Genomic DNA, 27,723 nt, shown 5'->3' with positions numbered 1-27,723 from the left:
TTTGCGGACGGCAGACGGGACAACATTGTTTTACCAGGTCTTTGGTGTCCATTTACTCTTATATTTCGGAGGCAGGGGGCGGATAGGTGGAGATGGCGACCGTCTTGCTGCAGGTTCTGGAAAGGACGGAGTTGAACAAACTCCCGAAAGGCGCCCAGAACAAGCTCGAGAAGTTCGTAGCGGAGCTGCAGAATGCTAACGAGGCGCTCAAGACGCAGCACGAGCGGTTCAAAGCGGACAGCGGTGGGTAGCTACAACCAACTACAAATGAGTTAGCCGGTTAGCATTAAAGCTATGACACAAACCTCACGTCAAACCCCATTATACAATGAAGCAGTGTCTTCTGGTAAATTCGGCAAAATAAATAAAAACTAAATGTTGTGTGTGTGCGCGCTAACGTTAGCTAAGTTACCATGTCACATTCAGGCTAGCTTAACTTTGGCGGTAGAGAATTGTTTGACGTAAGGAATTACGAATTCTCGTGTTGAATTCATGCCTGTTATGTTTCATATATTTGTTGAAAATTCAAGTGAAGTTTGGTATGACATGTTTTCACTACTTTTAAAGCAGCTCAACTGAATTCCCAATTATGAATCCGGGATCAGGTTAATTCGGAATTTAGCTATACTTTTAGCTGATAAGAGACATTACAATATGATGGTCATTAATGTTCAAAGCCTGCCATTAAACCTGTGTGTGTGTGTGCGTGTGCGTGTGCGTGCGTGTCCTTTTGCACGCTGTAATGCCAGTTTACAAAGCTGAGTAGCTGTTGCTGTTTCAAGCTGTAGTCTGTCAGACAGCAGGGGAAGATGGCATGAAGCTACTTTTGTGTTGGGTCACTTTTGTGTGTATCTCCCGTTGAATGTTCTCTGCCCCCCACCCTTACAGAGCAGCAGTACTTTGACATCGACAAGAGGCTGGCCGAGAGCCAGGAGCAGATCCTGTCTGCCACCAGGGACCTGCAGACCCTGAAGGAGGAAAATAAGAAACTCAGTGAGCGCCCACACATACACACTATTAACACATATTTTCTTACCTTTTAGTTGTCAGTGCTTGCAATAAACAGCTGCTTCTTATTTTCTATGGTTGCTTAAATGATCCATTGTGCTTTTGCCTTAAAGTGGCCTCAGGGCGCTCATGGGCATGCACAGTTCTTCTGACATGTAAAAGTGTTGTTAATGCCAATTCGTACCATTTAAAGCATTAGAGCGTCAGGTCTACGTCAACACAGAACAAGGTTAATAGTTCAGTATTTGTTCTATACTTTCAAGTAGGGCTGCACGATTATGGCCAAAATGATAATCGCGATTATTCATTGATTTTTAGGCACAAGATATTTTTATTGCACTTTCACGTTCAAATAAACAGTTCACTTCCATGTTGTGCTACATTCCTGCTAATGTACAAATCCTTGCTTCAAAGTAAGACGGGTCCTTATTCACAGTGCATCTCCCGGAAGCGCAACATAAATACAATTGTGCCAAAACTTTTAATGGTGATGCTGCACAGCATGGTTGGGATTCAATGAGGTCACGTTAGCGACATTATTCCTCTTGGCCTTCATGCATTCATTGTGCTGCAGTTTGTGGTGTTTTGCACTCTTGGCTTATGATTTGTGTAGCGACTTCCTCCAACCACCATAAGCCGCTGAGAGGCTGAGACGGGGAATGTTCTACACCTGTATGACACAAGGTTTGAATGATTCAGGTTGTGCATTTAAAGATGTATTCTTCATTTTAGAGTCGAATAACACGAACAAAACCCAGTTTATGCACTTGATATGTGGCAAAATGAACGTGGACGCTGTGACAGCATCCACAGTTGTGACATCTTAATCGCACCCCCTGGTGGCTGGCTGTTTTAGTTTAGGAAGCGCTTGATTTGATATGCAGCGGAGTTTCGTAAGAGCGGAGGACGCATTTTAAATGTCTTCGTCTTCATTTAATTGTGCGGAGCCAGAATGGTGATCGAGATTAACATTTGATTAATTGTGCAGCCCCTACTTTCAAGCGGCAAAGATTTAGAATACCATAGTATCATGTTGTAAAGTTTTGGAAAGATTAGTGAGGAAAGAACCCTGTGTACAAAGACCTCAGAGGATACAGGCCCTATGATCACCAATACAGCCAGTTAAGTAGATGATGATGATAATAATAATAATAATAATAATAATACACCCCTCTGTGCAGATGAAGAGCTGAGCACTCTGAAGGGAATCGAGGGGGAGACTTCTGAAGATAAACCACCGCAGCAGGTAAACATACCCGTGCACCTCCGTGAGCGTTAATGATGTTCTGTTAGTGTTTGAGTTGTGATGGCGCACCCAAAAACAGGATACATTTATTATTTTTCTGTTTACAACATTCACTTGCCTTGTTTGAGAAATTGAAGTACACGCTTTAAACTTCATTTGAGTTCAAACGGTAAATAAGATAAAGAAATGAAATGAGAGTAAAGCACACTCAAATGTGCATGCATCTGCCATGTGTTATTTTTGTCTGATTAGTGTGTGCAGTGTGTTATAGTTCAAGCAGTGTTTGTAATGTGTGTGTGTGTGTGTGTGTGTGTGTGTGTGTGTGTGTGTGTGTGTGTGTGGCTGCAGCAAACCAAGGCCAAGTATGAGATCGAGGCGGAGAAGAGAGAGCTGGCGAGGCTGCTGGAGAAGAGAACGCAGGAGGTGGAAAACCTAACTGGTGAGATATCTGGTTTACACACACGCAGAAACAGTCCAAAGACTCCAATCTGGATACATTGCATGTTTAATACTGCATGTTATGCCATAAAACCAACATGTTTTTTCTTTTTAGGCATTTTTTTACAGTGCTAACAGTTAGTCAATATCACAAATCACAAATCTAGCCTCAAGGGGCTACAGTCAATCCCTCGATTAAGATAAGGGGTTCTGTTTTTAAGTTTTTCCTCTGTTTTATGTTTGTGCGTTTCGCACGCGTTTCCAGAGGACGTGAAGCGTCTGAATGAGAAGCTGACGGAGACCAGCAAGGTCAAGGTGGAACTGCAGTTAAAACTGGATGAAATCCTGTCATCGGAGACGTCTGTACAGGTACACATCCAGACACCGTTGCAGCTCAACGTGTTTTTAAAGCTCACGTGGACACACGTGGAGTCAGTTACGTTTCTCCTCCAGAAGTGACTTTCTTAATAGCTGATGCCACTAATAGCCGTCGTGCGCCTGCCTGGAAAACTGCATGACTATGGGCCCTGAGTAGCACAAGTCTCAAAAATGTTCTGTGCTTCTTTTTGTTTATGTGACGACATGTTCCTGGGGTTTTTGTGTTGTAGCACCGGGAGAAGCGCATGGAGCAGGAGAAAGAGTTACTGGAGAAGAAGATGGAGTGGTTAGCCGCAGAGCTGAAGACCAAAACGGACGAACTGTTCACCACCAACAGAGAGAAAGGCAAAGAGATACTGGAGCTGCAGGGGGGTGTGAAGGACAGCAAGGAGCAGGTAACGCACAAACAAAGCACACAGTCAGAGTACACAACCACTCCACAAAGCTGGCATCAAGGAGACCTGTTTCAGCTTCCACTACTGTTCTCTTTGCCCTGTGTGGTCAGGCTTCACTGAAATATATATATATATTAAAGATAAAGACAAAGACATCAGGCGACAGTGCCAACGTCTTCTGAAAGATCTTTTCTCTTCGACAGGTGGCCGCGCTGGAACGCCAGCTCGCGTCTCTGAAGGAGACCAGCGAAAGCCAGAGTAAAAGAGCCGTGGACCTGAACAACAAACTGAAACAGGTAAATACAAGCGCACCAGTTTGTGGCCTCAGATAGGAATTCAGGCGGGCAGGGACAAAGTTTGAAGATCTAGGTTCACGCCTGCATCTGTATTGTACTGGTTGTAGCTGCTGTATAAGACAGCTGAGGGGTCCTCATGCCATTGTTGAGACCCCTCAGGTCCTCGAAGCAAGGGACTGTTTACTGTTCTGACGTCCTAGCTAAATATCAGCAAACAAAGAGTATCATTTATTTAACTTAATCTGTCCAAGACAAAAAAATATTTATTGTGATTGTGGATGGAGATCAGGCCACGTGACCTTACAAAACACACAGGTGCGTATCCTTTTTTGACGTCATGCTATTCCTTGTCTCGTCTCTCCAGGCTAAAGACGAGCGCAGTGCCATGGAGGAGAAATACCGCAATGAGCTCAACGCTCACATCAAGTTGTCTTCGCTCTACAAGGTGGGATTTCCCCGCCAAGCAACCGGGGAACAAATAAGTGTCCCCCACATGTTTAGAAGTAAGCGTCCTCTAAGCGTCATCTCTTTGCTCTGCCCGCAGGGGGCAGCAACAGACATGGAGGCCAAGAACCAAGAGCTGAGCAGAGCAGTGGAAGAGCTCAGCAAGCTGGTTAAAGACATCGGAGAAGGTATCGCTCAAGCGTCGTAGTCGTCCTGTGGAGCTATGTCCCACCCTCACCGCTGTTAGCTGCTTTTGGCTCACTGCTAATTGTAACTGTATAACCTTAATATATTGAAAAGGGCAGATAAGATACTGAATCAGGATTTGAATTTTTTTGGTCTGTGAAGTGTAGATTTCCATCTGATATCATTAGTATTAAAGTATGATTGATGTCACTGTCTTTTGCAGCTAATAAGGCTCTAGAAAAGAAGGCGTCGGAGGGAGAGGAGCTGAGGACGCGGCTTGAGGCGGAGCTCCGAGAGAAGCTCAAGAAGATGGAGAAAGAGCTGGAAAACGCCACCGTGAAGGCTGCTGGCAAACACTGCTGTGAGAGCACACACACGCCGACATTTTGGGCATATTTTCTTATAAACGTTCACACTTGTATGTTTTGTGTATGTTTTGAGCATGTGTTGACATACGTGTGTGTGTGTGTTCTACTCCAGGCGCAGCCTCTCTGACTGAGGAGCAGCTGGAGTCCATGTGTCCGTCCGCAGCTGCCATCGCTGCAATAGTCAAGCCCGGCATGAAGTTCTTCGACGTGAGTTTTAATGGGACGCACCAGGGCTGGGTGACAACGGCCATTTTCTGGCCTCAATCGACTCTTTACACATTTTAAAATTTAAAAGTTGTCATGTTGGCCTGTTTTTTTTTTTTTTCCATCCGGCAGCACTCAGACCCTTTTAGATCACATCCCCTGTCAAGTTGTGCACATGATTTAACAATATAGGCCAAAAAAGTACAAAAGAAATCTATTTCTCATGTTTTCTTCCTGTAAAACAAAGAGCTAACATTCGTTAGCTAGCTGGCTAGCAACGGCACAGTGCTTCGGTTATGACACGCCCACTTCTCAGCGCTCAAATCAAATTCCTCCTGACGTCAAGTCCCGCCTGCCGATCCTGTGTCACTCACCTCACGATGCGGAAGTTAGATAGTCTTGTTCTTCTCCACTTCAACGCTTTAAAAACCTGTTAAGCCTGTTAAAGGTCCTATTTTCTACCACATCTTTGAGTGTTTATTGTCACTTCAGTTACGTTTTGTAACTACATATGTTATAACAGCAGGAAACCACCAGTATTCAGTAGTATCCACTGAATTATAGACTTTGGCTTTCTGCAACCTACATATGTCTTTTCTAATGAGTAATCTTATCTGACGTGCACACTACAGTTTATTGTATTTGTTGTAGAAAGTATTTGACCCTTCCTCCTCCTGCCCCCCCACACCCCCCACCCCTGTCCACGCTCAGCTGTATAACGCATACGCAGAGTGTCAGACGCTGCTCCAGCTCGAGAAGCAGGAGACCAAGAGAGTGAGCCGAGTCCTGGACGAGATCGTCCAGGAGGTCGAGTCCAAGGCTCCCGTCCTCAAACGCCAGAGAGAGGAATACGAGAGCATGCAGCGGTCCATGGCCTCCCTGTGCAACAAGCTGGAGCAGGCTCGAACGGTCCGGGACAAGTTCGTGTTCACCTTTTTGATTCCAGATAACGACACACTCTGTGAAGTTTAACGCGTGTTTTGTTACCTTTTTTTTTTGTTGTCATCAGACGATCTACAGTTTGCAGAAAGAGAAGGAGGAGGCCAAGCAGCTCTGCGATACCACGGAGAGAGAGAAACTGAGGACGGAGAGACAGCTGGAGGATACATCCGCACAGGTACACGTGACCTCATTAGCCGACACAACTGCTTTTATTTTGACGGAATTCTTTCTTTCTGATCAATCTAGAGATGCTAATTTTGAAATTCTTTTTCAGGCCGATTAACCGATCATTAACCTTCACTCCTTCATTGTGTCTCTTTGTCTCAGGTGTGCGATCTCCTGGCGGAGTTGGAGGAAGCCCGAGGCAATCAGGTGACCAAGGACGACGGCGGCTCCAACATTTCCAGCACGTCGGAGGTCGTCGGCCGCCGCCCTCTGTCCTTCCGCAGTGTGGAGGAGCTGCAGAGGCAGAACCTAAGCCTGCTGGGAAGGCTGAGTGAACTGGAGGAGGAAAAGGACAGACAGCAGAGCCAAGTCACATCAGCGCGGTAATAAGTGCTATTTTACTGCTGCTTTTGCCCAAAGCAACGAACAAATGGTGTACAATCCACAATCCTTATGAGCAACCGTCAGAGAGAAATAAAAAGTGGAGTGACATGAGCTTTATACTAGTACATAAACAATGAATCGACAATAAAATGAATGAATCTGTCACTGACCGAAACCAAATGGATAGGACAGTTTTTAATAAAACCAACAAATCAGCTGCCAGCCCGTTATCTTTTAACTGGTCACACAGTAATTAAACAAGTAAATCCTATTGGAAGTGAGCTAATGTGAGAAAGGAAATGGCATGAGCCTTGCAGGAACCTGAACCTGCCAGAAGCCAGGTACACGTAAGGCACCGGCAGCACAGGCTCGGAGAGCAAGTGAAATCAGCCAGGAGACGGTTTAGAAAGGAGACGGCTCAATTGCCTGTGTCGGTGTGTCATGTGGGTTTCGCCACTGCCCCGCCCCCTTTAGGAGACTGGCGGCAGGTCCTGAGTCCGTCCACTCCAATGGGAGAAGTGAATGTGAGCACAGATTGTGACCCATTCTTTCGCCTCGCAGTCACTGAAGTAAATACTGGACCCGTTTTTTCAAAAGCCACATATCCCCCGAACACGACAGACAAATCAGGAGCTCATTAACCTTGTTTAAGGTTGTCTCAGCAAATCACTCTCGCGAGATCTGGTAATCGCTTCTCGCTGCTGGTGCTGAACCGGCGGTGAATTAAAAGTCAAAACTGAAATGAAACGTGTCTTTCAATGCTTAATAACAACAGTATCGTTATTATTTAACTGTTTTTGGAGGGGGGTGAAAAAGAGAATATTATTAGACGGATAAAACGAGCGGAAAAATAAGGTGGCTGGGACCACGCCCACCTAGGAAACAGGAAGTGTGTACCATTTCATACCATTGGCGCACCTTGTGATGCGTCATCTTCTGCTATAGAGCATCTTTGCCTCTATTCTTCGATTGACTACATTTACCATCAACCCTGATTGGCAAAATTTGCCTTTTTAAGTAACCTCCCAGCCCTATTACACATGCACTCAAGTAAATTCAAAATGTTGTCACGATGGTCGCATTTAAAGAACCCGTCCATGCGCGCCATGAGCAGCGAAGCTACTTGGAATGTGTTGTAAACCTCAGCTCCCCCTCTGGTCATCCCGCCAGGGTGTCGGAGTTGGAGGCCAGCGTGGACAAGCTTCAGAGGGAGGTGGAGCAGCTGAGAGAGCAGAGGAACCAGCAGAAACAGCTGGCTGACTCCAGCGCCAGACAGAGGGACATGTACAAGGCTCTGCTGACTCAGAGCACTGGCTTCAGCCTGCCTCCTCAAGGTGATGCACAAACACACTCAACACACGGCGAATTTGTGTTATTGTTTTCATGGAAATGACAAGATGAGAGCTGACAGTTGACAAAGAAAGGGGGTATCTCTGGTGTGAGGTTGGTTGGTTTCAGTTAGGATAGTCGAGAGTGAGCCAGACTTGAGTCGGTAGAGCACAGAGCTCGCTCGCGATCAGAGAGGAGAAGATGGAAGTAAATGGGTCCCAAATAGAATGAAATGTCTCTGCTTTGTTTTGTTGTGAATATCGAATCTTTTCAAGATGCAAGCAACTCATTAAATCTCTCATCCAATGAGATGGTGGTTGAGTAGACTTTCAGCCCATGAGAATCAACCGTCTGGCGATTAGGGTGGAAAAGACCAGGGCATCCTTCTGGAAGCTAGAGAGGGGAATATTTTTGGGTGAGAGGCCGAGGACAGCAACGAGTGGGGAAGGGTCAATGATTGTCTTCAATGCTTTAGAAATAGTGTGAAGTTTGTGATTAGGTTGTATAGATGGGGAAACAACACCTTTCTCATGGACATTGGTCTCCAGTATGTTATCTAGCAGAGTTTTCAGAGGGAGCGACGGACAATCTTTAAAGTTTTTCTTCACAAAATCCCGAATCTGAAGATATCTGAAAAGGTGACTTTTGGGGCGTTTGAATTTCAGGGACAGTTGTGAGAAGGAGGCGAACATCTGATCAATATACAGATCTTCAAGTGTTGTAATGCCTCTCTCATGCCACATTCCATATTCGCAGTGTTTGGCTAACTACAGGCTTACATTCGAAGGAGACAGGGATAGTGGGGCGCAGGTCAGCGACACAAGGGACATTGGTCTAGACACAAAGGTGAATTTGCTTTGAACTGTCCGTGTAATGCTGCTCACAAGCTTTAACGTGTGCGTCCGCTAGGTCCAGATTCTTCACCCCACCCGGCACACGTCAGGCCCTCGGTCCCAGCCACCCGCTCTACCCCCCAGAGGGCCGCCGCTGCCGAGTCCACGCAGACCGCTCAGGCCAAAGCTGCTTTGAAACAGGTCCGCACAAACACTCCATTTCTCTTCACCTTCATATGAAATGGTGGAGCAAAAGAAAGTTGTGAGTGACTGCGTGTATGTGTGTGTGTTTGTCTCTCTCTGCATTTCCAGCTGAATGACGCCTTCACTCTGTACAAGAAGGAGAAGGCCGAGAACGACAGGATGTCGAACGAAACGAACGACAGGCTGCAGAGGCAGCTGACAGAGCTCCGCTCCAGCCACGCCAAGCTGACCTCTCAGCTGGAGTTCAGCAACAAGAGGTTCGTTAGGTTCAAGTGCTGCTGCCTCATGTTTCACTTCTTAGATCATGTTTTTTTTACTGTGTGTGTGTGTGTGTGTGTGTGTGTGTTTGTGTGTGTGTGTTTGTGTATGTGTGTGTGTTTTGTCCTGTGTCAGGTATGAGATGCTCCAGGAGACCGTATCTGCCTACCGCAGGGAGACCTCTGCCCTCCAGGAGAGGAACCAGAAAATGGCGGCAACGGCCCAGCGTCACGAGCACGTCATCCACACAATGAGCCAGGACCTGCGACAGGCCAACGAGAAACTGGCACTGGAAGAGGTGAGGAAGAAGAGGCGCTTACTTATCTTAAGGATACATATGGTGATGGGTAGATATTGACTGCACGAAAAGTTTAAAGTTTAAATATTTTAAACAAGTTTTACGTTCACGACGTATTAAATGGGCTACATTTGTTCGACTTCTTTGATTGGCGTTGAACAGATTGATCATACACAGTAGCTTTTTTTTTTTTTTCATCTTTAAGGTTAAGTAAGTAAAGTTTTCTTTCTTGTGTTATTCTGCTGACATTTTACATCTGCATCCCTACACGGTTTCCTAGCAACGGCCATTGTTTAAACGTCCTTTGTCAGTTAGATTGATAGCTGACTATATAAACAGATCTGGCGATTTCTCCAGGACACGAGGGAGGGAGAAACGGACGGGGGAGAGACCAATGACCTGTCATTTTCAATGAGGAATCTTCATCTTAGGAAGATGAGCCGGCATACGGTTTATTTCCAGTATGATGTTGAAAATGAACTAATTTAACTCCTCTCGAGAAATACCATCTTTGCGATTGCTGGCGCTGTTGCACACCCTACACCCCCACCCCCGGAGGTTCTAGGGGTATTGGAATGTTGGCCGTTCCAGTGTTAAAATCAGGAGACGCACACGCAGTTTCTCAGCTGAACCACTGTTTGTTCAGTGGCCATTAGAGCTACAGTGGAGAACACTGTCAACCTGCTAAACCTAACCGCTAATAAGGGCGGGACACTGGATCGTAAGTCAAGGTAGCGCTAACACTGTAATATCCAAACAGTCTGGGTTCACTGTCGCATTCGTGAGCACGTTTCACCGATTCTGGCTTCCTTCCAGTTGCATTTAGAATTGATTTTTAAGACATTACTGACTACTACTACGAGATGCTTCGCTCCTTGTTGTTCCAAGGTCCATATTCATTCACAAAGGTGCTCGTCTTTGCAGTCAGTGCTCCCAGGCTTTGGAGTGACCTGCTGGTGGAAATCAGGCCGGCGAACTCTGTCTCGTCTTTTAAAACACTTTTTAAAACTCGCTTATGTTGTAAGACCTACGCAACATTTTAGTTAATTCTACTGTCTCTGTGTTTTATAATGTGTTCTGTTTTTATTGTAAAGCACTTCCTAACTGTGTTTTGCAAGGTGCTACACAAATCGTTTATTATTATTACATTTTGGAATAATGGAGTCTTTGCCCATATTGTGAAGTCTGTAAGTGTCTGTTTGGCACGCACGCAGTGAAAACCCACCAACCAAACTGATCATATCTGCCGTGCCCTGCTGTCTACTTTGTTACCTTTTTAATATTATCTAATTTGTCTAACTTTCCCCTCTTGTGTCTGTAGGTGCGCGTAGAGAACGTGACTAAAGAGAGAGACATGTTGAGACAAGCGGAGAGTCGACTCAATCGAGAGAAGGAAGCCATGCTGGCCGAGCAACGCAACCAGAACCTGCTGCTCACCAACCTCAAGGCCATCCAGGTACCATATCGCACAGCTGTGTTCTTATATGTAATAATGACTTCAAGCCACACTCAGCAATATTGTTGAATTATAATTGTGGTTGAAATAACTCATTTTGACCATTGCACGTCACTAACAATATCTAATTGATGAGCTCCTTTAAAAAAAATTAAAAAAAAATGTGTGTCTGTGAGGACCTGCCCCCTTTGTATTTAGTCTTTTTAAAAAATCTGTCCCCGTCTGAATCAAACAACCAATCAGGGTTAGCTAGCACGTTAACTGGCCAATCACACCGACTCGGTACAAACAAGGGCGTTCTACAGAAGGTTCCACCTTCTGGATTGGATCAGCACCCCTGATTGCCCTGATTGGTTGTTGGATTCAGACCTGGTCCAGTTTTGTAAAAGGCTAAATTCAAAAGGGGGCGGGGGCACAGACACATTTTTTTAAAGGAGCCCTTCAATTAGATATTGTTAGTGACATGCAATGGTCAAAATGAGGTATTTCAACCAAAATTATAATTTAATATTGCCTACTGTAGCTTTAAGTTTACCTTAACCAAAGGTGAAGTGGATTTCCTGTGTCACCTTCTTGCACCCACAGTGATTTGACAGTAGTACCAGTCTATGCTAGTCCCCAAACGTTCAGGTGAACCTTAAATTCATTTCTCTGATTTTTCCTCCTCTCGCATCGGCCTAGTTGACTATGGAGCGCACAGATACGGACACTCGCCAGCGGCTGAACAACAAGATAGAGCATCTCGAGGCAGAGCTGGCCTCAATGAAGACCAGGCTGGACCAGGAAGTGGCGCAGAGACACGCCCTTGGGCGCACCATGGACGTATGTGTAGAGTATATAACGCATGTGTATTTATGTGTTGTCGGACACGGCACGTAACCATGTCTCGTCACTCCCTCTGTTATACCTCCACCTCCTGGGCAGGCCCAGTTATTAGAGGCCAAGAAACAGCTGGAGACCCAGAACACCTTGCAGCAGAAGACCAGGGAGCTGCTGCACAGCTCTGAGAAGCAGGTGGAATCACTGAAAGCCCAGCTGGCTTCCCCTTCATCCTCTGAGGCTGTGACCACTTCCAGCAACACCGCCACCCCGGGTACCAGAGCCTCAGGCCTCAGAGCACCACTTAGAGGTAAACAGCCGCCAAGACCACATTTGTAGCATGTGGGCAAATAATGGGAGCTTCAAAGTCTCCATCGCTTACGTGCTGAACCCTCATCTCTGTAATACCCTCAGTACGCTCCCCAGTGCCGGCAGCCTCCCAGCAGCCCAGCCAATCAGAGCAGGAGCTTGCGGAGGCAAAGGGTCGCCTGCGTACCACTGAGGAACAAAACAGCGAGCTCGCGGAGCAGCTGAAGAATGCTAATGCTACTGTGGAGCAGTACAGGGCTGTGGTGCTGACTCTGGAAGACAGTCTGAAGAAAGAGAAGGAGGTATAATTCAACAACACACTCTGTTGTTCTTCTTCTTCTTCTTCTTCTTCTTCTTCTTCTTCTTCTTCTTCTTCTTCTTCTTCTTCTTCTTCTTCTTCTTCTTCTTCTTCTTCTTCTTCTTCTTCTTCTTCTTCTTCTTCTTCTTCTTCTTCTTCTTCTTCTTCTTCCTCCACCTGTCCTCACGTAAACTTGATCTTCCTCCTCCGTTCTTTAGTCTCGCCTCCCTCTGGAGATCCGGCTGAAGGAGTCGGAGGAGGTGCAGAAGCAGCTGGAGAAGAGGATCTTGGAGGTGGAGAAAACCAAGCAGCAGGTGCAGGAGGAGAGGAGGAAGGCTGTGGATGCGGTGGAAAAACAGGTGAGCCTGTTTCACACATTCATGCAGGTGTTGTTGTGACACTCTGTTGTGTCTTTCATGACCGCTCCTTTTGGACTTTGCTTGTCCAGGTGTAAGACTCCTTTGACATTGTGTCTCCGTTACTTTGTTCGATTTGTTCAGGCACAAAATAACTTAAAGCGGGCCTAATTTATATTTTTATAATAACAATGCATGCAAAGCTGCTCTAGTGGAGTCACAAAATTAAAATATAGAGCTGGAAATGAATCATAATATGGGATCCTTTAAGAAAAATCTGTTTTGTGAGCAGATTGTCCAGTCTCAGCAAAACTTACAAGGTGAGACTGAGGCGGGGCCCGCATAGTAAGTGGGCGTGGACTAAAAGTAGTCAGCACTGCGTGAGCGATGGACTAACCCGCTAACGACAGTGTTAGAGGGCTTCGCCTAATCACAGAATCCAGAGTTGCGATATATAACTAACTTTCGCGCCTGTTCATTTTGAAAGAGCAACGGCCAATGGGTAAGCTCCAACACTCACACCTATTGTTAAAATAATTGTTATGAGCCCCGGCCTTCATCACGACTCCTTTTGTCTGTAGAGCCGCGATTAAAGCAGGAGAAACGGTTCAGCTGACTTTTCAATTAAATCACCTGTTAGTCTGGCTAATAGCACTGACCCTTCATCCAATACAACGTCTATAGCTCCTTTTCCCGGCTGTCTTGTCCAGGTGTGTGAGCTGCAACGCAGCCTGAAGGCCAGCCAGACCGAGCAACAGGAGGCGCTGGAGAGAGCTGCTGCTGCTGTTACGATGGAGCAGAAGGCCATACAGGACAGCCTGCTGCAGGTTCATTAACAGACACACACTCTTATGCCATACTTTGAATTAAACGTTTCACCTATGACATGACTCTCAACCCTCCGTCCTCCTCTCAGACCAAGCTAGCCGGAGAGGCGCAGGCTAAGTACGAGCGGGAGCTAATGCTTCACGCCGCTGACGTGGAGGCCCTGCAGGAGCTGAAGAAAAGAACCCAGGAAGAAGCAGCACGGAAGAGGGAGTTAGAGGAGCGACTGAACAAGACGACCTCCCTCCTGCAGGAGAAAACCGCAGGCTGGACCACAGTGGAGAGACAGCTGAAGGTAGGGTGTCCTTTCACACAGTACACGCACGGGTGTTTTATCCAGCATATCCGGAACATCACTCTTAATGAAAAAGCTCCACTTGAGGAAAGTGTGTTTTCTGATCGGCCGTAACAGTTTGACTCTCCCTCAGGAGGACCTGTCCAATAAGAGTCGTCACTGTGCCGAGCTGGGAAAGCAGAACGCACTGCTGCACCAACAGATGGACGAAATGGCCACCAGGAATCGGCAGCAGCAGCAGCAGCAGCAGCAGCAGCTGCAGCTTGACCTGTCATTCAATGAGGAAGGGAAGACCACGGAACAGATACTAGAAATACTCAGGTACTATAGTACTGCAACACCGAGCATGGCTGTCTGTTTGCATTAACACTTATGAGAAAGGCTTGAGATTGCTAATATGGAAAACACTGGATTTTGTAGAAACGGAAGGCAAAGTAGAATCTTATTCTCTCGTTACACTTTCCATTTATCAACTTAAAGCTACAGTAGGCAATATTATTGAATTATAATTTCGGTTGAAATAACTCATTTTGACCAGTGCATGCCAAACAATATTTAATTGAAAAAAATGTGTCTCCTTTTAAAAAGATGAACACTTTGTATTCCGTCTAAAAACTGGAACAACCAATCAAGGTAATCAGGGGTGGAACCTTCTGAAGAAGCCCCTTGTTTGTAGTGTAGAGTTGATGTGATTGGCCAGTTACGTGCTAGTTAACCCTGATTGGTTGTTTTATTCAGACCCTCTCACTGTGAACTCATGGGAACTACGTTTGAAACGTGTGTGTGTGTGTGTTGTAGGTTTGTGCGGCGCGAGAAAGAGATCGCCATGGCTCAATGCGAGGCGTCTGAGGGAGAAGCTCTTCGCTACAAACAGCGAGTGGAACACCAAGACAGAGAAGTGAAGGAGCTTCAGGAAGCTCTGAACGCAGAGAGGGAGAAAATGCAGGTACGGGGGGGCAGGGGGGGACTCGGCTTACCTGTGAATGATGAGAACATGCATCACAATCATCCCTGTATTTGAAGTAATTAGGCTGTCTGTTTGCCCTGCTTCCCTGTTACTCAGGCTACGTCGAAGACCCTGGCCCAGCAGGAGGAGCAGCTGAAGAAGGTGGAGACTATCGGCGCTCTCCAAGAAACCAACAGGATGATGAAAATGGACAGAGATAAACTGGAGCAAGAGCTGCAGCAAGCTCAGGCTAAAGTAAGATTCAAGGGTTTGAATTTAATTTATTTTTTTAATACATTTGTGGCTACAATCAGAGAATCAAGCCACGCTTCAGTTTTCATTTGGTCCCTGAAACTCTCTCAATCTTTTCACCTGCATTGTTAACATATGCTTTATGGTGGAGACCACAGACAGTATATAAAGATGGACGACATGACAGCTCCCCCAAAAGTGAAGCCAAAACGTCTCAATTGCCCCCCTGGTGGCTGACTGCGGTATAGGTAGATAAGCCCCGCCCCCTCTATGTTAGCAGATGGGACATGGGCCAAACTAAAAAAATTGTTCGTATCACGCTGATGTTCGGGGTGAAACGTCATGATTGACAGCTGAGATTGACTGTAGTGTGCTCACAATTGGGTTCGGGCGGGTGTACGAGTGGGACCTCGATACCATGGCCCCACCCCCGATCACATTTTTTGTACAGTGAGAAGGAAGTGGAGACACGTCGGCCATCTTTATTTACCGTCTGTGGTTGTTTTTACATTAAAACCTTTAGAGAGCAGTGTTGTAGATACAAGAATAGTGTCAATACAGGAGGAAGTTCCTCAGTAAGCTTAAGCTCATCCACCAGCAGGCGCTGAGTGAAATTGCAACTGCTCTTAAACTTATAAAATAAGTTTTAAGTAAATACCTCTCCTCTTCTGACTTCCTCCGTCAGGTTGTGAAGCTTCAGTCCGACATCAGCCCACTGCATCACTCTTTGTCTCAGCTGTCGGAGAAAAATGGCTCCCTGCAGGCTGATAAGCGGATACTGGAGGAGGACCTCAAACGCTGGAGGGCCAAAGCGCAGGTAACTGCAATGTGTGTGTGTTTAGGAATATGGACAAGAGTGTGTATACCTGCATTTATTATTTTTGTCTCTCATGCCTCCTGCAGCTACACCATAATGGTTGACGTTTTTTTTTTTTTATAGTTTTGTCACTGCTGTATTTTAATCCAGCTCACGTTTTCCCCGTTTGCCACAGTTTTAACTCCATATTTCCACGGTTACTGTATTAGTTTCACTTCAAACGTGACTGACTGTCCCCTCTACAGCAACTGGTCAGCCAGCAGAAAGACGGCGATGTCGAGGAGAGACAGAAAATCACCGCCGAGAGAGAAGCTCAGCAGAGGCGCATCGCGCAGCTGGCTGAGGAGACAGCCAAGCTAAAGACGGAACTGGCGAGGTAGAACACACGCGCACTGCCAACATATAGTACACAGGTTTTACCAAACAATAATTATAATAGGTATTATAATGATAGAATGATAGATATTTTCTACGTTCTTTAGGTCTCGTTTCTCTAGTAGATGTGGTTTGTACCTGACTTTTTGTAATTTGGCGGTTAAAATGAGCAGAGCAGAACTTCCAGCGGCCATTATACTCAGTGGCCGATTGACCAACGCGTCCCTAAAGACAACCTAACAGACTGTTGTCATGTGTGCACGTCAGGTCCAGTGCCAGCACTAACTCGGCTCAGTCTCAGCTGCAAGCCTTCAGGGACTCGGTGGCCCGTCTGACGTCGGAGAGAGACACTCTGAAGAAAGACCAGGAAACGAAAAGCAGCGACATTCTGGAGAAGAACAAGACCATCACCCAGGTCAAGAAGATTGGGCGACGCTACAAGACCCAGTATGAGGAGCTCAAAGCCCAGCATGACAAGGTGGGACTGCGGCTGCGGAATTGGTCAAGGTCGAAGGCTTGCGGTGGGCAAACCAGTTTAATATGGATGAGAACTGAAATAGTGAGTCGTGTGTGTGTGTGTGTGTTTTCCAGCTGGTTGAGGAAACGGCTGCTAAAGCAGGAAGTGAGGTGGGTCCGAGCCAGGAGGTGCAGCAGGAGATCAGTAAAGCCCAGGAGGAGCTCAACAAGGCCAGAGAGGAGCTCAATACACTAAAAGAGGAGGTGCAGAAAAAACAGGAGGAGGTGAGCGGAAAGACATGTTGAGTCTTAATTAACCCAAACACGCAATGATAGAGCACTACCACAATACAAAGGCCTTGAAACCAGACTGGTGGGGCTCAAGGAGGTTGTCCTGGTGAAGATCAGTTGCATACATACATACATGGCTCTGGACCCTTAAAGTTTAAACCAGACTGTTGAAAAGTGTCAGGAGCATTATGTTTTTCTTTTCTTTTTTCCCCCCGCAATCAGTCCCAGAAGTCCCAGCAGGAGCTGGAGGAGGCCCAGAAAGAAAACCAGCAGGCCAAGGAAAAGCTCCAGGAGGTCCAAAACCAGCTGACGCAAAACCAGAACCAGTTGAAACAGGTACTGTAGCATATTCAAGTTAATGTATAATCATTTAGTGAGGAAAGTGCATTAGAAAGGCTGGAATCACTGCCTCAATTGTCACCTCTTCTGTAGGTCCAGTCCCAGTTGTCTCAGGCCCAGACTCAAGTGCAGCAGAATCAGAACCAGCTGACCCAGAGTCAGAAAGAGCTTCAGCAAGCCAAGACCCACACCCAGCAGGTAAGGAGGACTGCCAAGAACACTGCAACACCCGACACCGAGATTACATTTATTTGTAATGTTGATCCACTTTGGCACAAATGTCACTGCGAACCCACCCAACAACAGACCCGCATTGGCAGCCTAACCCCCTCCCCGTTTTCTCATTTTTGCAGGTGCAGAATCAGTTGAAATCGGCTCAGTCTCAAGCGCAGGCCCGCCAGAACCAGATTCAGCAGATCCAGAGGGAGCTCCAGCAGGCTAAAGAAGCCCTTCAGCAGAACCTGTCCAGTCAGAAAGAGCTCCAGCAGAGCCACCAAAACAGCCAGCAGAGCCACAACCAGGAAGTGAACAACCTCAAGACTGCTCTCGGCCAAGCAGAGGGCAAGGTGAGGAGCCTTCCTTCTCTTTACTGCGTGTCTTTTCTTTTGTTTTTAACCACTTACAATACATACTTACATGTAGATAGCATTATAGTCGTGTCTCATTCAGCAGTTATTTATATTTAATTCCAAATGGTTGCTGTTATGTTAAAAAAACCTGTGCAAACTAATAAGTAGTTTTATCTGTGCCTTCCTCCTAACAGGTGACAGAGCTTCAAGGCCACCTAGACAGCCTGCAGAAGGTTGGGAGTTACACTGAATTCTTTCTTTCTATGACGACTATAAGCAGCACTGCATTCATTCAGTTTTCCCTCCCTCTGTGTTCACATCTCCTGCATCACGCTCCCTTTCTTTTTCAATGCCACACTCACGCACCCAACCGCTCCGCAGACGGTCGGCGAGCGCGAAGCGGACGTCAGGCGTCTGCAGGAGCAGCTGACTGAGGCTAACCAGGCCAGCCAGAACCAGAGTTCCCAGTCCGCCCCGGCCAGCGACTCCAATGCCGCGAGTGACGCTAGCCCGGCACTGCAAGAGGAGCTGGCGAAACTCAGACAAGAGGTACTTCCAAACGGAATCATTTTTAATCAAACTGGATCGATGTGCATTTCTCTGTTGACGCCCGTACATTCTCCCTAATTAACAGCACTTTTTTTTTTTAGCTTGATTTGGCTTATTTAGCGCCGCCCAAGACGATTGCGATTGGTTTAAAGAAAAACAAACAAGCCAGAGCGTTACCCAGTTTATAATACCTAAATACCTGTAAGTATTTAGGGGATGCTCCTGGGGCGGTTGAGAGCTCAGTAAAGTTTCATGGTGGCTCTTAGATGGTGCGGGATTTGTGCGCATTTAACACCAAAGATGCATTTGATAAGTTCTCACAAAAGTGATTTACATTCATGAAAAATGGATGGGAACCCCGGGGCACACCCTTTTTTTAATACAGGGAGACAGGATGACCCAGTAAACTGTACGCAATGAGTTGTAGCTGACAAGTCATGCCTAGATAAGCCAATACTGCGGAGTCCTATTAACCAAGGTGACACGGTCAGCTACAGCCTGTTGTCTTTAATAATGTCATTCGCCACTCTTCAGAGCAGCTGTCACAGTGCCGTGTTATTTCCTTACAGCAGTCGGAGAGCAAGAGCAGAGAGGAGCAGCTCCGACAGCAGATGGCCGAAAAAGAGGAAAAGACGAAGAAGGTCTTCATGGGAGCCAAGACCAAAATCGGCCAACTGAACAGTAAGTTTCACAAGCGCTAACCTGAGCTGACATGCTGACAAAGCTACTCGGTTTCCGTAACTCGAACGTGCTCACCCGCACCTCAACCCGTAGGCGCCAAGGAGCAGCTTGGCCGGGAGGTAGACGAGCTGAAACGGAGCAAGGAGGAGCTGGAGGTGAGGATGAACGCCCTCAAGTCTCAGTACGAAGGGCGACTTCTCCGGCTGGACAGAGAGCTGAGGGAACTGAGAGAGACACAAGCGCATTCTGACCCCAGAGAGGAACCACAGGACCAGGGTGGAGCTAAGGTACATGCACACGAAGGTCCATGCTGAGGCCGCCGATCACTGACTTTGTCTCATCAAAAGTAAACCCAATGCTTTTAGAAAGCCAGTGTTAGGGCGTACGTATAATTACAGCAAGTAAAATATGACTTTTTTCTCCAAATATTACAACTTTTTTTTCTCGCAAAAAAACTTTTGTTCGTAATGTCATGACTTAATTCTCTTAATTAAAGTCATATGTTAACCCCTCTTGTGTTGCAATGTCCACTCCCTCTTGAGTTATTTCCATCACCTAATTGCCAATTACAAACCTGCATGTGTACTTAGGTGGGTGATCAGGCCAGATCTGCAGACCAGAGACAGATATCTTTGAAGAGTCCGGCCCAAGACAGGGGAAGGTAACCAACGAAGACGTGCACACACGCACACACGCCAGAAACTATTCTGAACGGTTGTAAACAGGCCTTTTCATTCACACTTCTCATGGCCCTTTTGTAGTTTTCACTCAATGGATGTAAACCAGACAGTTCTGGCTTCACAAACACTGTTAATAAGTATTCAGAGCCAGATCAGAATGGATCCAGTATGAGCCATAAAAGCTTTAACTAAGTTGTTCACAGTCGTTAAGAACAAAGACAAAAGAACAAATTGCACATGAAAAACTGTAATAATCGAGGTTTCTCTCCGTCAGCTCCAGCCTGTCGGACCCTCCCACTGCCAACATTCGTCCCACCCCGAGTACTCCATCTCCCAGCAGCAAGCCCAGCCCCTCCCCTGGTAGCAAGGCCACGCCTCGTGCCAGCATCCGGCCTATGGTAACACCGGCAACTGTCGCCATCCCGACGCCCACCGCCACTGTCATGCCGACCACGCAGACTGACAGTCAAGAGGGTGAGAGAGCAGGGAGGAAAAGAGATGAAGCGCAATTTTTTTTTTGGTTTTGAATATACTGTATGTTCAGTTGGATTGTACTTTATCTTGATCCGTGTCGGTGTACGATAATGTTCCTCTCCGCAGTGCTGATGAGTACGGGAGCCTCTGTGCACTCCGCCAGCTCCAGTCTGGTGAGCACACCCGCGTCGATACCTCAGCCCACCAGCACCCAGGCCACGGCTTTCGTTCAGCCCACCCAGCAGCAGGCAGCCAATCAGGATGCGGGCCCCAGCATGGAGGCGGAGCGACCATCCATGTCCTCCTCTCTGATTGGAACAGGTCAGAGCAGGACCTTGTCCCACACCCCGTCGGCAACGCCTGCGACTTCCCAGATAACCTTAAAACACGTTAGCAGGAGAAACGGAAAGAATCGAGACACGGCCGTTAAAAAAAGTGTGTGTGTGTGATTTTAAAGCAGGTTCAAAGCGAAGCAGAGAGAACGAGGGCGAGGAAGAGGAGAGCAGGCCAGAGAGATCACACACGCCTCCGACCACTAAAAAACTACGACTAAGGCCTCTGCAGGTAAACACACTCTATGCTCTTCATCCACATTCTTTCAGCGTGATACACACATCGCGTCACACTAGAAATGCTTGAATTGCACTGCACACTAAAGACAGAAAAGGTGTTCCACACGTACTGGATTTACTTTGCGTCAGCTAATACGTTTGTCATAGATGGGTTAAAGGGTTTTTTGCTTTGCTGTCTACTTCTTTAAGCATTCAAGGAATTGATCGTGAGGCAAATAATTAGCCAAAATGTACAGTACAAGCGCAATTTAAGCGTCCGTGTATTAAATAACTTGTCGGCAGCTCAGGAAGCTGAGAGCCCAGAGGACGGTGGCCAAGCAAACTGTATTTTTCATTTCTGCCTACAGAAAGCTCCAGAAACTGTGGGGGTGTTAATGTGTGTCTCTTGGAGTTGGTGTGGGTTATTACCATAGGCTGTGTATAAAGATGGATGACATGGCAGCCCCCGAAAGTGAAGCCAAAACGTCTCGATCACCCCCGTCCCCAGCCATCTTTACATTTGGAAATATTGGAAGCTTATAAAGTGTCGGGTGCTCCAGATTTTAAAAGAACAGAGGTGGAGCAGACCTCAGGTTTCCTGGGAGTTTGTTCCAGATATGTGGAGCGTAAAAAAATGAGACACTGCTCTCTGTGTTTTTAGTTTTGACTTCCGGGCACAGTAGGCAGACCCCATCCCAGACCAGCTGAGAGGTCTGGACAGTTCATAACGGAGCAGCAGATCAGAAATGCATTTTGGCCCCTAAAACCATTCAGCGCTTTATAAACCAACAGAAGTCTCTCCTGGTGTTAGCAGCAGCGGTCTGAATCTGCTGCACCTGTCCGATGGGACTTTTTAGAGAGAGAGAGAGACCTGTGAAGACGGCGTTAAAGTAGTTGAGACCACTGAAGATGAGGCGCGTGGACAGGTTTCTCTCAAGTCCAGGACCACACCAAGATCGCCGGCTGCGTTTGTGGCCGTTAAGATTATTGAAGCTGAGCACTGACTTTTAATCGTTCTTCGGCTTGGTTTAACTGTAGACATGTTCGGCACATCCCAATCAATGATGTGTTCAATGAAGACCACATTCAGGAACTTTGAAGAAAGTCTCTGTGATTTGCTGCCAAAGCATAAATCCAACATTTGTCCTCCAGAAAGCTCAAGCTCAACAGATCCCAGCATGGCAGCAGTGTAACACAAATGTTGTTCACCGGAATGTAACCAGGCCCTCAGGACGAAAAAGCCCAGATTCAGAAGCCTGGCACTGAAGGAGCTGCTGTACAAAGCCTGTTTTTTTTTTTTTGGTTTTGTTTTTTGTGCGTCTTTCAGTTCCTTCATTCTTAACTGTGTAATTTTGGTGTGTTTTCAGATGGAAGGGGATGAGGAGATGGAAGGGGAGCTGAGGGACGAGGAAGAGCGACAGGATTCGCCAGACGACAGTCGGGTCAGTTACCAATGAAAGCAACTTGAGAGATGATGACCCAGTAGGGACCCACGCTCTGTGCCCCACAGGATTTTGTGAGACTGTTGTGGGTGGACAGCATGCTCCCCCAGAAGAACATTTAGAACATTTTGTCAGTCAAACGCGTCAATCTGCTGCACTTTGAAAGCAAAATGAAGGGTCTGTGGAAAAAACTGTATCATAATTTCAGTCATAAACACATTGGTTGTATAGATATGGCTAGTATAGTATAATGAAATCCTGCAGTTCGTTCCTAAGACCACCTGCAGTGGTTTAAAGTCCTCATAATGGGTCTGTGTTTGGGGGTTTATAGGAGCTTCCAGAGGAGGGTTTCCCCGCCTTAGCCGAAGAAGACGAGGACGCCGAGGAAGAGGGCGTGTCCCAGTCTGTCCCCTCTGATCCGATGCTCTCTCAGGGCACCGCTGTTGTCCGCGATGTCATCATTATCGACACGGACAGTGAGAGCTGCGAGAGCAAAGAGGGGGTGGAGAAGCAGGAGGACGAAGGTGAAGGTGAAGAGGAGGAAGAGGAGGAGGAGGAGGAAGAAGAGGAGGAGGAGGAGGAAGAGGAGGAAGAAGAAGAGGAGGAGGTGCTGTTCCATTTATGACCTTGTCAAAAATCGCTTTTGGTGTATTGTTGTCTGGAGTAAATGACCCAGCTCTCTCTCTCTCTCTGCATCTGCAGTATAAGGAGGAGGATGAGGATGAGGATGATGCTGGCGAGAGCGGGATGAGGGACGGAGAGGAGAGTAATGAGGAGAGCAGGGAGGCAGAAGAGGAGGGAGGGCCACCAGAAGCCCCCAGCACCGACGAGACTGCGTGCGGAGCCTCCTCGGACTCCCAGTGCCCCCCCGAGCCCTCGCACAGCAGTGAGCACCCTCACTAGCCTCTGATTGGTCCCATCGTGTCCTCTATGTTTTTGACATCCCCTAATGTGAGTCACTTGTCTCTTGCAGGTGAAGGCAGCGCGTCCGAGTGCGACCCCCCCAGAGACCCCGTACACCTCCCCCCGACCTCCTCCTCCTCTGCGCCCTCCCTTTCCTCTTCCTCACTCACACCCCGCCTGCCCCACCCTCGTCGGCCCCCGCACCCTCTCCCGCCGCGGCTCTACATCCAGCCTCCGGCTCCGGAGCTGGGCCCCCCACACACACAGGTACACGCTCTCACACACTCAAACACACGCAGCCGTTTGAGGGGACGTCTAAGCGTGCCGCTCTGAGCTATTTAGACGGTTGTTTGAACAATAAGACTTCGGTCTACGTCGCTGCCTTGAAAATGTCCTGGAAAGTGATTTCTTGAGTGACTCGCAGAATGCTCTGACAGAGATGACATGTTTGTTAATCAGAGGCAGCCCTCTCAGCTGCGCAGGCCATCGGTAGGACGCGGACCCCAACTAACCCCTGGAATAGGCAGCATGGTAAGAGATGGTGTGTGTGTGTATGTATATATGTTTATTTATATATTTATATTTTATTGGTCCGCATCTGATGGGCGCGTGTTTGTGTGTTTGCAGCAACATTTCTTTGATGACGACGACCGAATGGTCCCCAGTACTCCCACCCTGGTAGTCCCACACCGCACCGATGGCTTTGCCGAGGCTATACAGTAAGATCTGCGGGCGCACGAACCACAGACTGTATGTAAAGATGGCCGACGCGTCTCCACTTCGCATTTTGAGAGCTGTCATGTCGTCCGTCTTTATATACAGTCTATGGTACACACACTATAAATACTATCGTGTGAAATACACATACCTGGAGCATTTAGTGGTCATGGAATTCCTAGAATATCGTTGAATCAACGGCTGTGCTTGATTCTTGATTTTACTTCACAAAAACATAGCAATTTTTTCCACACAGGTAATTGAATTAGATGTTTCGACGGCTCCTCATTTTTGTTTTTACTGATTTTGAATCACAAATATTAGGATTTTTTACAAATAGCAATAGATTTTCATCCAGACTGTATTTCTTCACTCAGGGTTTCAGTATTATCTCTGATGAAATGCAATATTAAGCTTCAGTGGCAATGAGCAGTGGAGCTCCATCGCCCAGCAAAAGCCATTGATATTTAATGATGGAATGGTAACACGGTAATGAATCGAGGCAGCACGTCCCAATGTCAGGAAAAGAAAGAAAGCTTCGTTTTTGTGTCCGTTCACCACATTCGAGGAAATCAAGACTGTGCTGTTTTAAAAGCCTTTTTTTTTTGGGCCCAGATTTTTGGATCATTTCTGTTTTTAATCATATTTTGAACCACGTTGTAAAGTTTCAAACAAACACTCTCGAGCCTTAGATGTCCGCCAGCCTGACTAGGTTGGAGAGCAGACAGTGTGCCTCATCAGTCTGTCTTTTCGTCTCCTCAGTTCTCCTCAGGTCGCAGGTCTGTCCACCAGGTTCAGGTTTGGACCTCCAGAGGACCTGCTGCCTCAGACATCAGCCTCACACTCTGACCTGGGACAGCTGGCCTCTCAAGGAGGTAACACACACACACACACACACACACACACACACAGAGTAAGACCTGAACTAATCTGAGACATGTTTGGGGGTTTTTTTTTATAAACACTCTGCGTTACCACTGCTATGTATGTGTGTAGGCCTAGGGATGTATGAGTCCCCTCTGTTCCTGGCCGCCCACGATGAAGACGGGGGAGGGAGGAGTGTCCCCACCACACCTTTACAAGTGGCTGCGCCAGGTAAGGCACACACACACACACACACACACACACACACACGACAGTTCAGCAGGCATCAAATCTAACGGTCTCTCTCTCCGCCTCTGTCAGTGACGGTCTTCACAGAGTCCCTGCCCTCAGACGGTGGCGACAACATGGCATCCCAGTCGGTTCCCATGGTAACCGCCTCCGCCGGGATGGCTTCCGCTGCCGACGATGGAGACGAAGTCTTCATGGAGCAAGAAGGAGAGGGGTGGGCAAACCTATGACCAGTCTGAGTGCTCTCAATCTTTTTAACGTTTTAGCATTTTAGAATCTTTTATTTTCTAAATTCATCTCACACGTTTTTTATTGTTTCACATTTGTGCACATATCTTGATGTTTGTATTGTCCATTACCATTTATTGTTAGTTCATTTTATTTTATTACTATTTACTACTGATGTCTTTTACTCACTATAGTGGTGCCGTTCACTTCTTTTTGTACAGCACTTGGGTTGTTTTTAAATAAATTTGATTTGACAATACGGTAACTTCTTCAGGATGGAGGCTCATCTCACCTTGCTTTGTGTTTTCCAGCCCCGGCATCGAGTCCTCTTTGGAGAGCCAAGCAGACATGGAGTCCACAGGACAGCAGAGTGACGATGCATCGCTGCCGTCTACCAGCCAAGACCCTGGTAACTTATTCTGTTTACTGCCGGTAATTTTAAAGGGGACCTATTACGATTCATTTCCAGCTCTATGTTTTCATTTTGTGACTCCACTAGAGCAGCTTTGCATGATTCACAGTTCCAAAAAGTCCTGATTTATCTTCTCCTGGCCCTTCATGCAGCCCCTCAGTTCCCCCTCTGTCTGAAACAAGCTGTCTGAGCTCCTGTCTCTTTAAGCCCCCCCCTCTCCCTAAAAGCCCACTTTCTTCTGATTGGCCGGCCAAGTTTCAGAAGTCTTTGGAAGACTTTCCAAAGGCAAACTGTAAACCTAACGTTATTAAGCAACGTTGACATAAACGTTAACATCTGGTCTGTGCCTGACAGGCAGATGACCATATAAGGACATCCGTGCCTATCTGACATCAGATAGACCTGGCGGTTGAAAAAACTGAAACGGAGCATTCAGAGCAGTCTGCAGCCTGAGCTTTTGGCTCACAGGGATTACTTATACATACCTTTACCTCATTATTTGGCAACTTTGGCAACGTTTAGTATGAATATCCGACATTGTAACATTATATATGTGACAGAAAAGAAGGAAAAGCATAATAGGTCCCCTTTAAACTCCTAATAGCTTGATTACGAATCTAGAGCTGCAACGATTACTCGATTAAATGATTTATTCCATCGAAAGAAAATAAGTAACTATTTTGATAATCCATAAATCTTTTATCTTTTCGGTCATCTTTCAAGCAAAAATGTCAAACGTTTGCTGGTTCCTGCTTCTTAAATGTGAGGATTTGCTGCAAAAGAAGAGTCTTTGGAGTTTTGGACTGTTGGACAAAAGTCCAACAACAGTAGCATAGTTCATATAGTGCACCCCGCTGTCTTGCTTGTTATCTGTCACTGAAAGTCTAATGCCCAGTCTCGCTGCTCATCTCTGGCTTTATTCGTAGACACCGGCAGCGTTACTCAGCGGCGCACAATGACCAGCCAGCCTCTGATCAGAGGAACCAGAGGAGGCAGGGGGGAGGCCCGGACGTTATTCAGCCGCAGAGGTAAAGAGCCTAAAATAGCTAGGAGGGACCAGGCCTCCAGTGTCTCGGTAAAGATTAAAGCAGCACTGTGAGGAAATAAACTCCAGTCAAAGTCGGAGGTGTCATGATGAAGCTGATTTTATTGAAGTGCAACAGGTAGAAAGCAGCATACACATGGGTGGGCAGACATGACGGGGCGGGGATAATATCATAAACGCTGATGATAAACTGCCGTCCGTTTTCAGGAACCTTCTCTCGAGGAGGAAGGGGAGGAGCCATGGGCCGAGGGGGCATGGCCTGATGATGATGTCACCAGCCGTCTCATCCAACAAGGAAATGAAAAATTAAAAAAAAAAAACAAAGCTCAGTTCCCGGATTAGTGTTTAGACATTCGGTATATCAACAAATCATACAATCGCACTATTACAAGAGACAAGCGACAGCTTTGTACATGTGTGTGATTTTTCTTTCTCTGAGACATGTAAGGTCGCATTGTGTGTTTTTTTAGTTTCACGTGTATTCATGAGAGCATTCCTGGCTTTGTTTTTGCTCTGTCTTTGGACCGTTAATACACTTGTTTTAATAATAAAGTCTCTAATATCGAGGAGCAGCAATATCAAGTCTTTTTTTTTTATGATCAGCGTGGGAGTCCAATCAGAGGGGGCCAATCAGCGAAGACTCATCACATTTAAGATTTGTATGTTGTACATTTTATATTTAAAAACAAATGTATTCAATGTAGTCATTTTAAAAAAAGGACGTGTCTTTAGCAGTTGGACGGTTTGATGTTTTATACAGAGGGGGGGGGGGGGTGATGGTATTTAGCTGACATTGTAAATCACCCCTCTGGGAATTCAAAATCATGATGTGAATGTATTAGAAGTAAAAAAAAAAAGTTAATTGCTACTTTTTGTCCAATAGACCTATTTAGAAATGCAAGAAAACGCCAGGACAAGGGCCTCTGTCTCTAGGGACAGCGCAGCCAAACTCTGATGGAGTTGGCTGGGTGGGGAGGGTTAGCATTCTGCGCTGCCAAGGTGGCGGGGCTGAGGATGGGCAGGGGCGCCGTGGCCGCAGGTGGGTCAGGTTTGGCCAGCGCCGGCAGGTCACCCGAAATCTGGATGCGGAAGAAGAGAGCTGCGGAGACGACAAGAGGGATACGGGGTCAGCTCAACCAGACGTCGCAC

At 46.8% G+C, this 27,723-nt stretch overlaps 1 protein-coding gene across 1 annotated transcript; it reads left to right on the top strand.

Annotated features, from left to right (window-relative positions):
• Positions 1-92: 92 nt before the first annotated feature.
• LOC139296064 (nucleoprotein TPR-like) lies at positions 93-27,141 on the top strand. The gene is made up of 55 exons (XM_070918347.1): positions 93-243; positions 889-993; positions 2,190-2,254; positions 2,603-2,693; positions 2,958-3,061; positions 3,301-3,465; positions 3,669-3,761; positions 4,126-4,206; positions 4,306-4,393; positions 4,615-4,752; positions 4,872-4,966; positions 5,675-5,872; positions 5,973-6,080; positions 6,233-6,453; positions 7,625-7,788; positions 8,693-8,817; positions 8,929-9,077; positions 9,214-9,376; positions 10,698-10,832; positions 11,514-11,654; positions 11,757-11,961; positions 12,066-12,262; positions 12,477-12,617; positions 13,325-13,441; positions 13,531-13,734; positions 13,868-14,055; positions 14,533-14,680; positions 14,798-14,935; positions 15,618-15,749; positions 15,995-16,125; positions 16,392-16,602; positions 16,716-16,865; positions 17,094-17,207; positions 17,304-17,408; positions 17,564-17,776; positions 17,974-18,012; positions 18,161-18,328; positions 18,898-19,009; positions 19,103-19,296; positions 19,600-19,670; positions 19,964-20,163; positions 20,290-20,484; positions 20,621-20,727; positions 22,082-22,156; positions 22,488-22,763; positions 22,859-23,042; positions 23,130-23,326; positions 23,519-23,590; positions 23,687-23,778; positions 24,539-24,651; positions 24,773-24,871; positions 24,962-25,103; positions 25,429-25,526; positions 26,456-26,557; positions 26,782-27,141. Exons 1-55 carry the CDS (start codon positions 93-95, stop codon positions 26,835-26,837), a joined length of 7,566 nt encoding a protein of 2,521 aa, XP_070774448.1. The 3' UTR covers positions 26,838-27,141.
• Positions 27,142-27,723: the final 582 nt, after the last annotated feature.

This window comes from Enoplosus armatus, chromosome 14 (genome assembly GCF_043641665.1).
Source record: "Enoplosus armatus isolate fEnoArm2 chromosome 14, fEnoArm2.hap1, whole genome shotgun sequence".
NCBI classification, from domain to species: Eukaryota; Metazoa; Chordata; class Actinopteri; order Centrarchiformes; family Enoplosidae; genus Enoplosus; species Enoplosus armatus.
The sequence above is the reverse complement of the archived record's forward strand: the minus strand, read 5'-3'. Positions and strand labels throughout refer to the sequence as shown.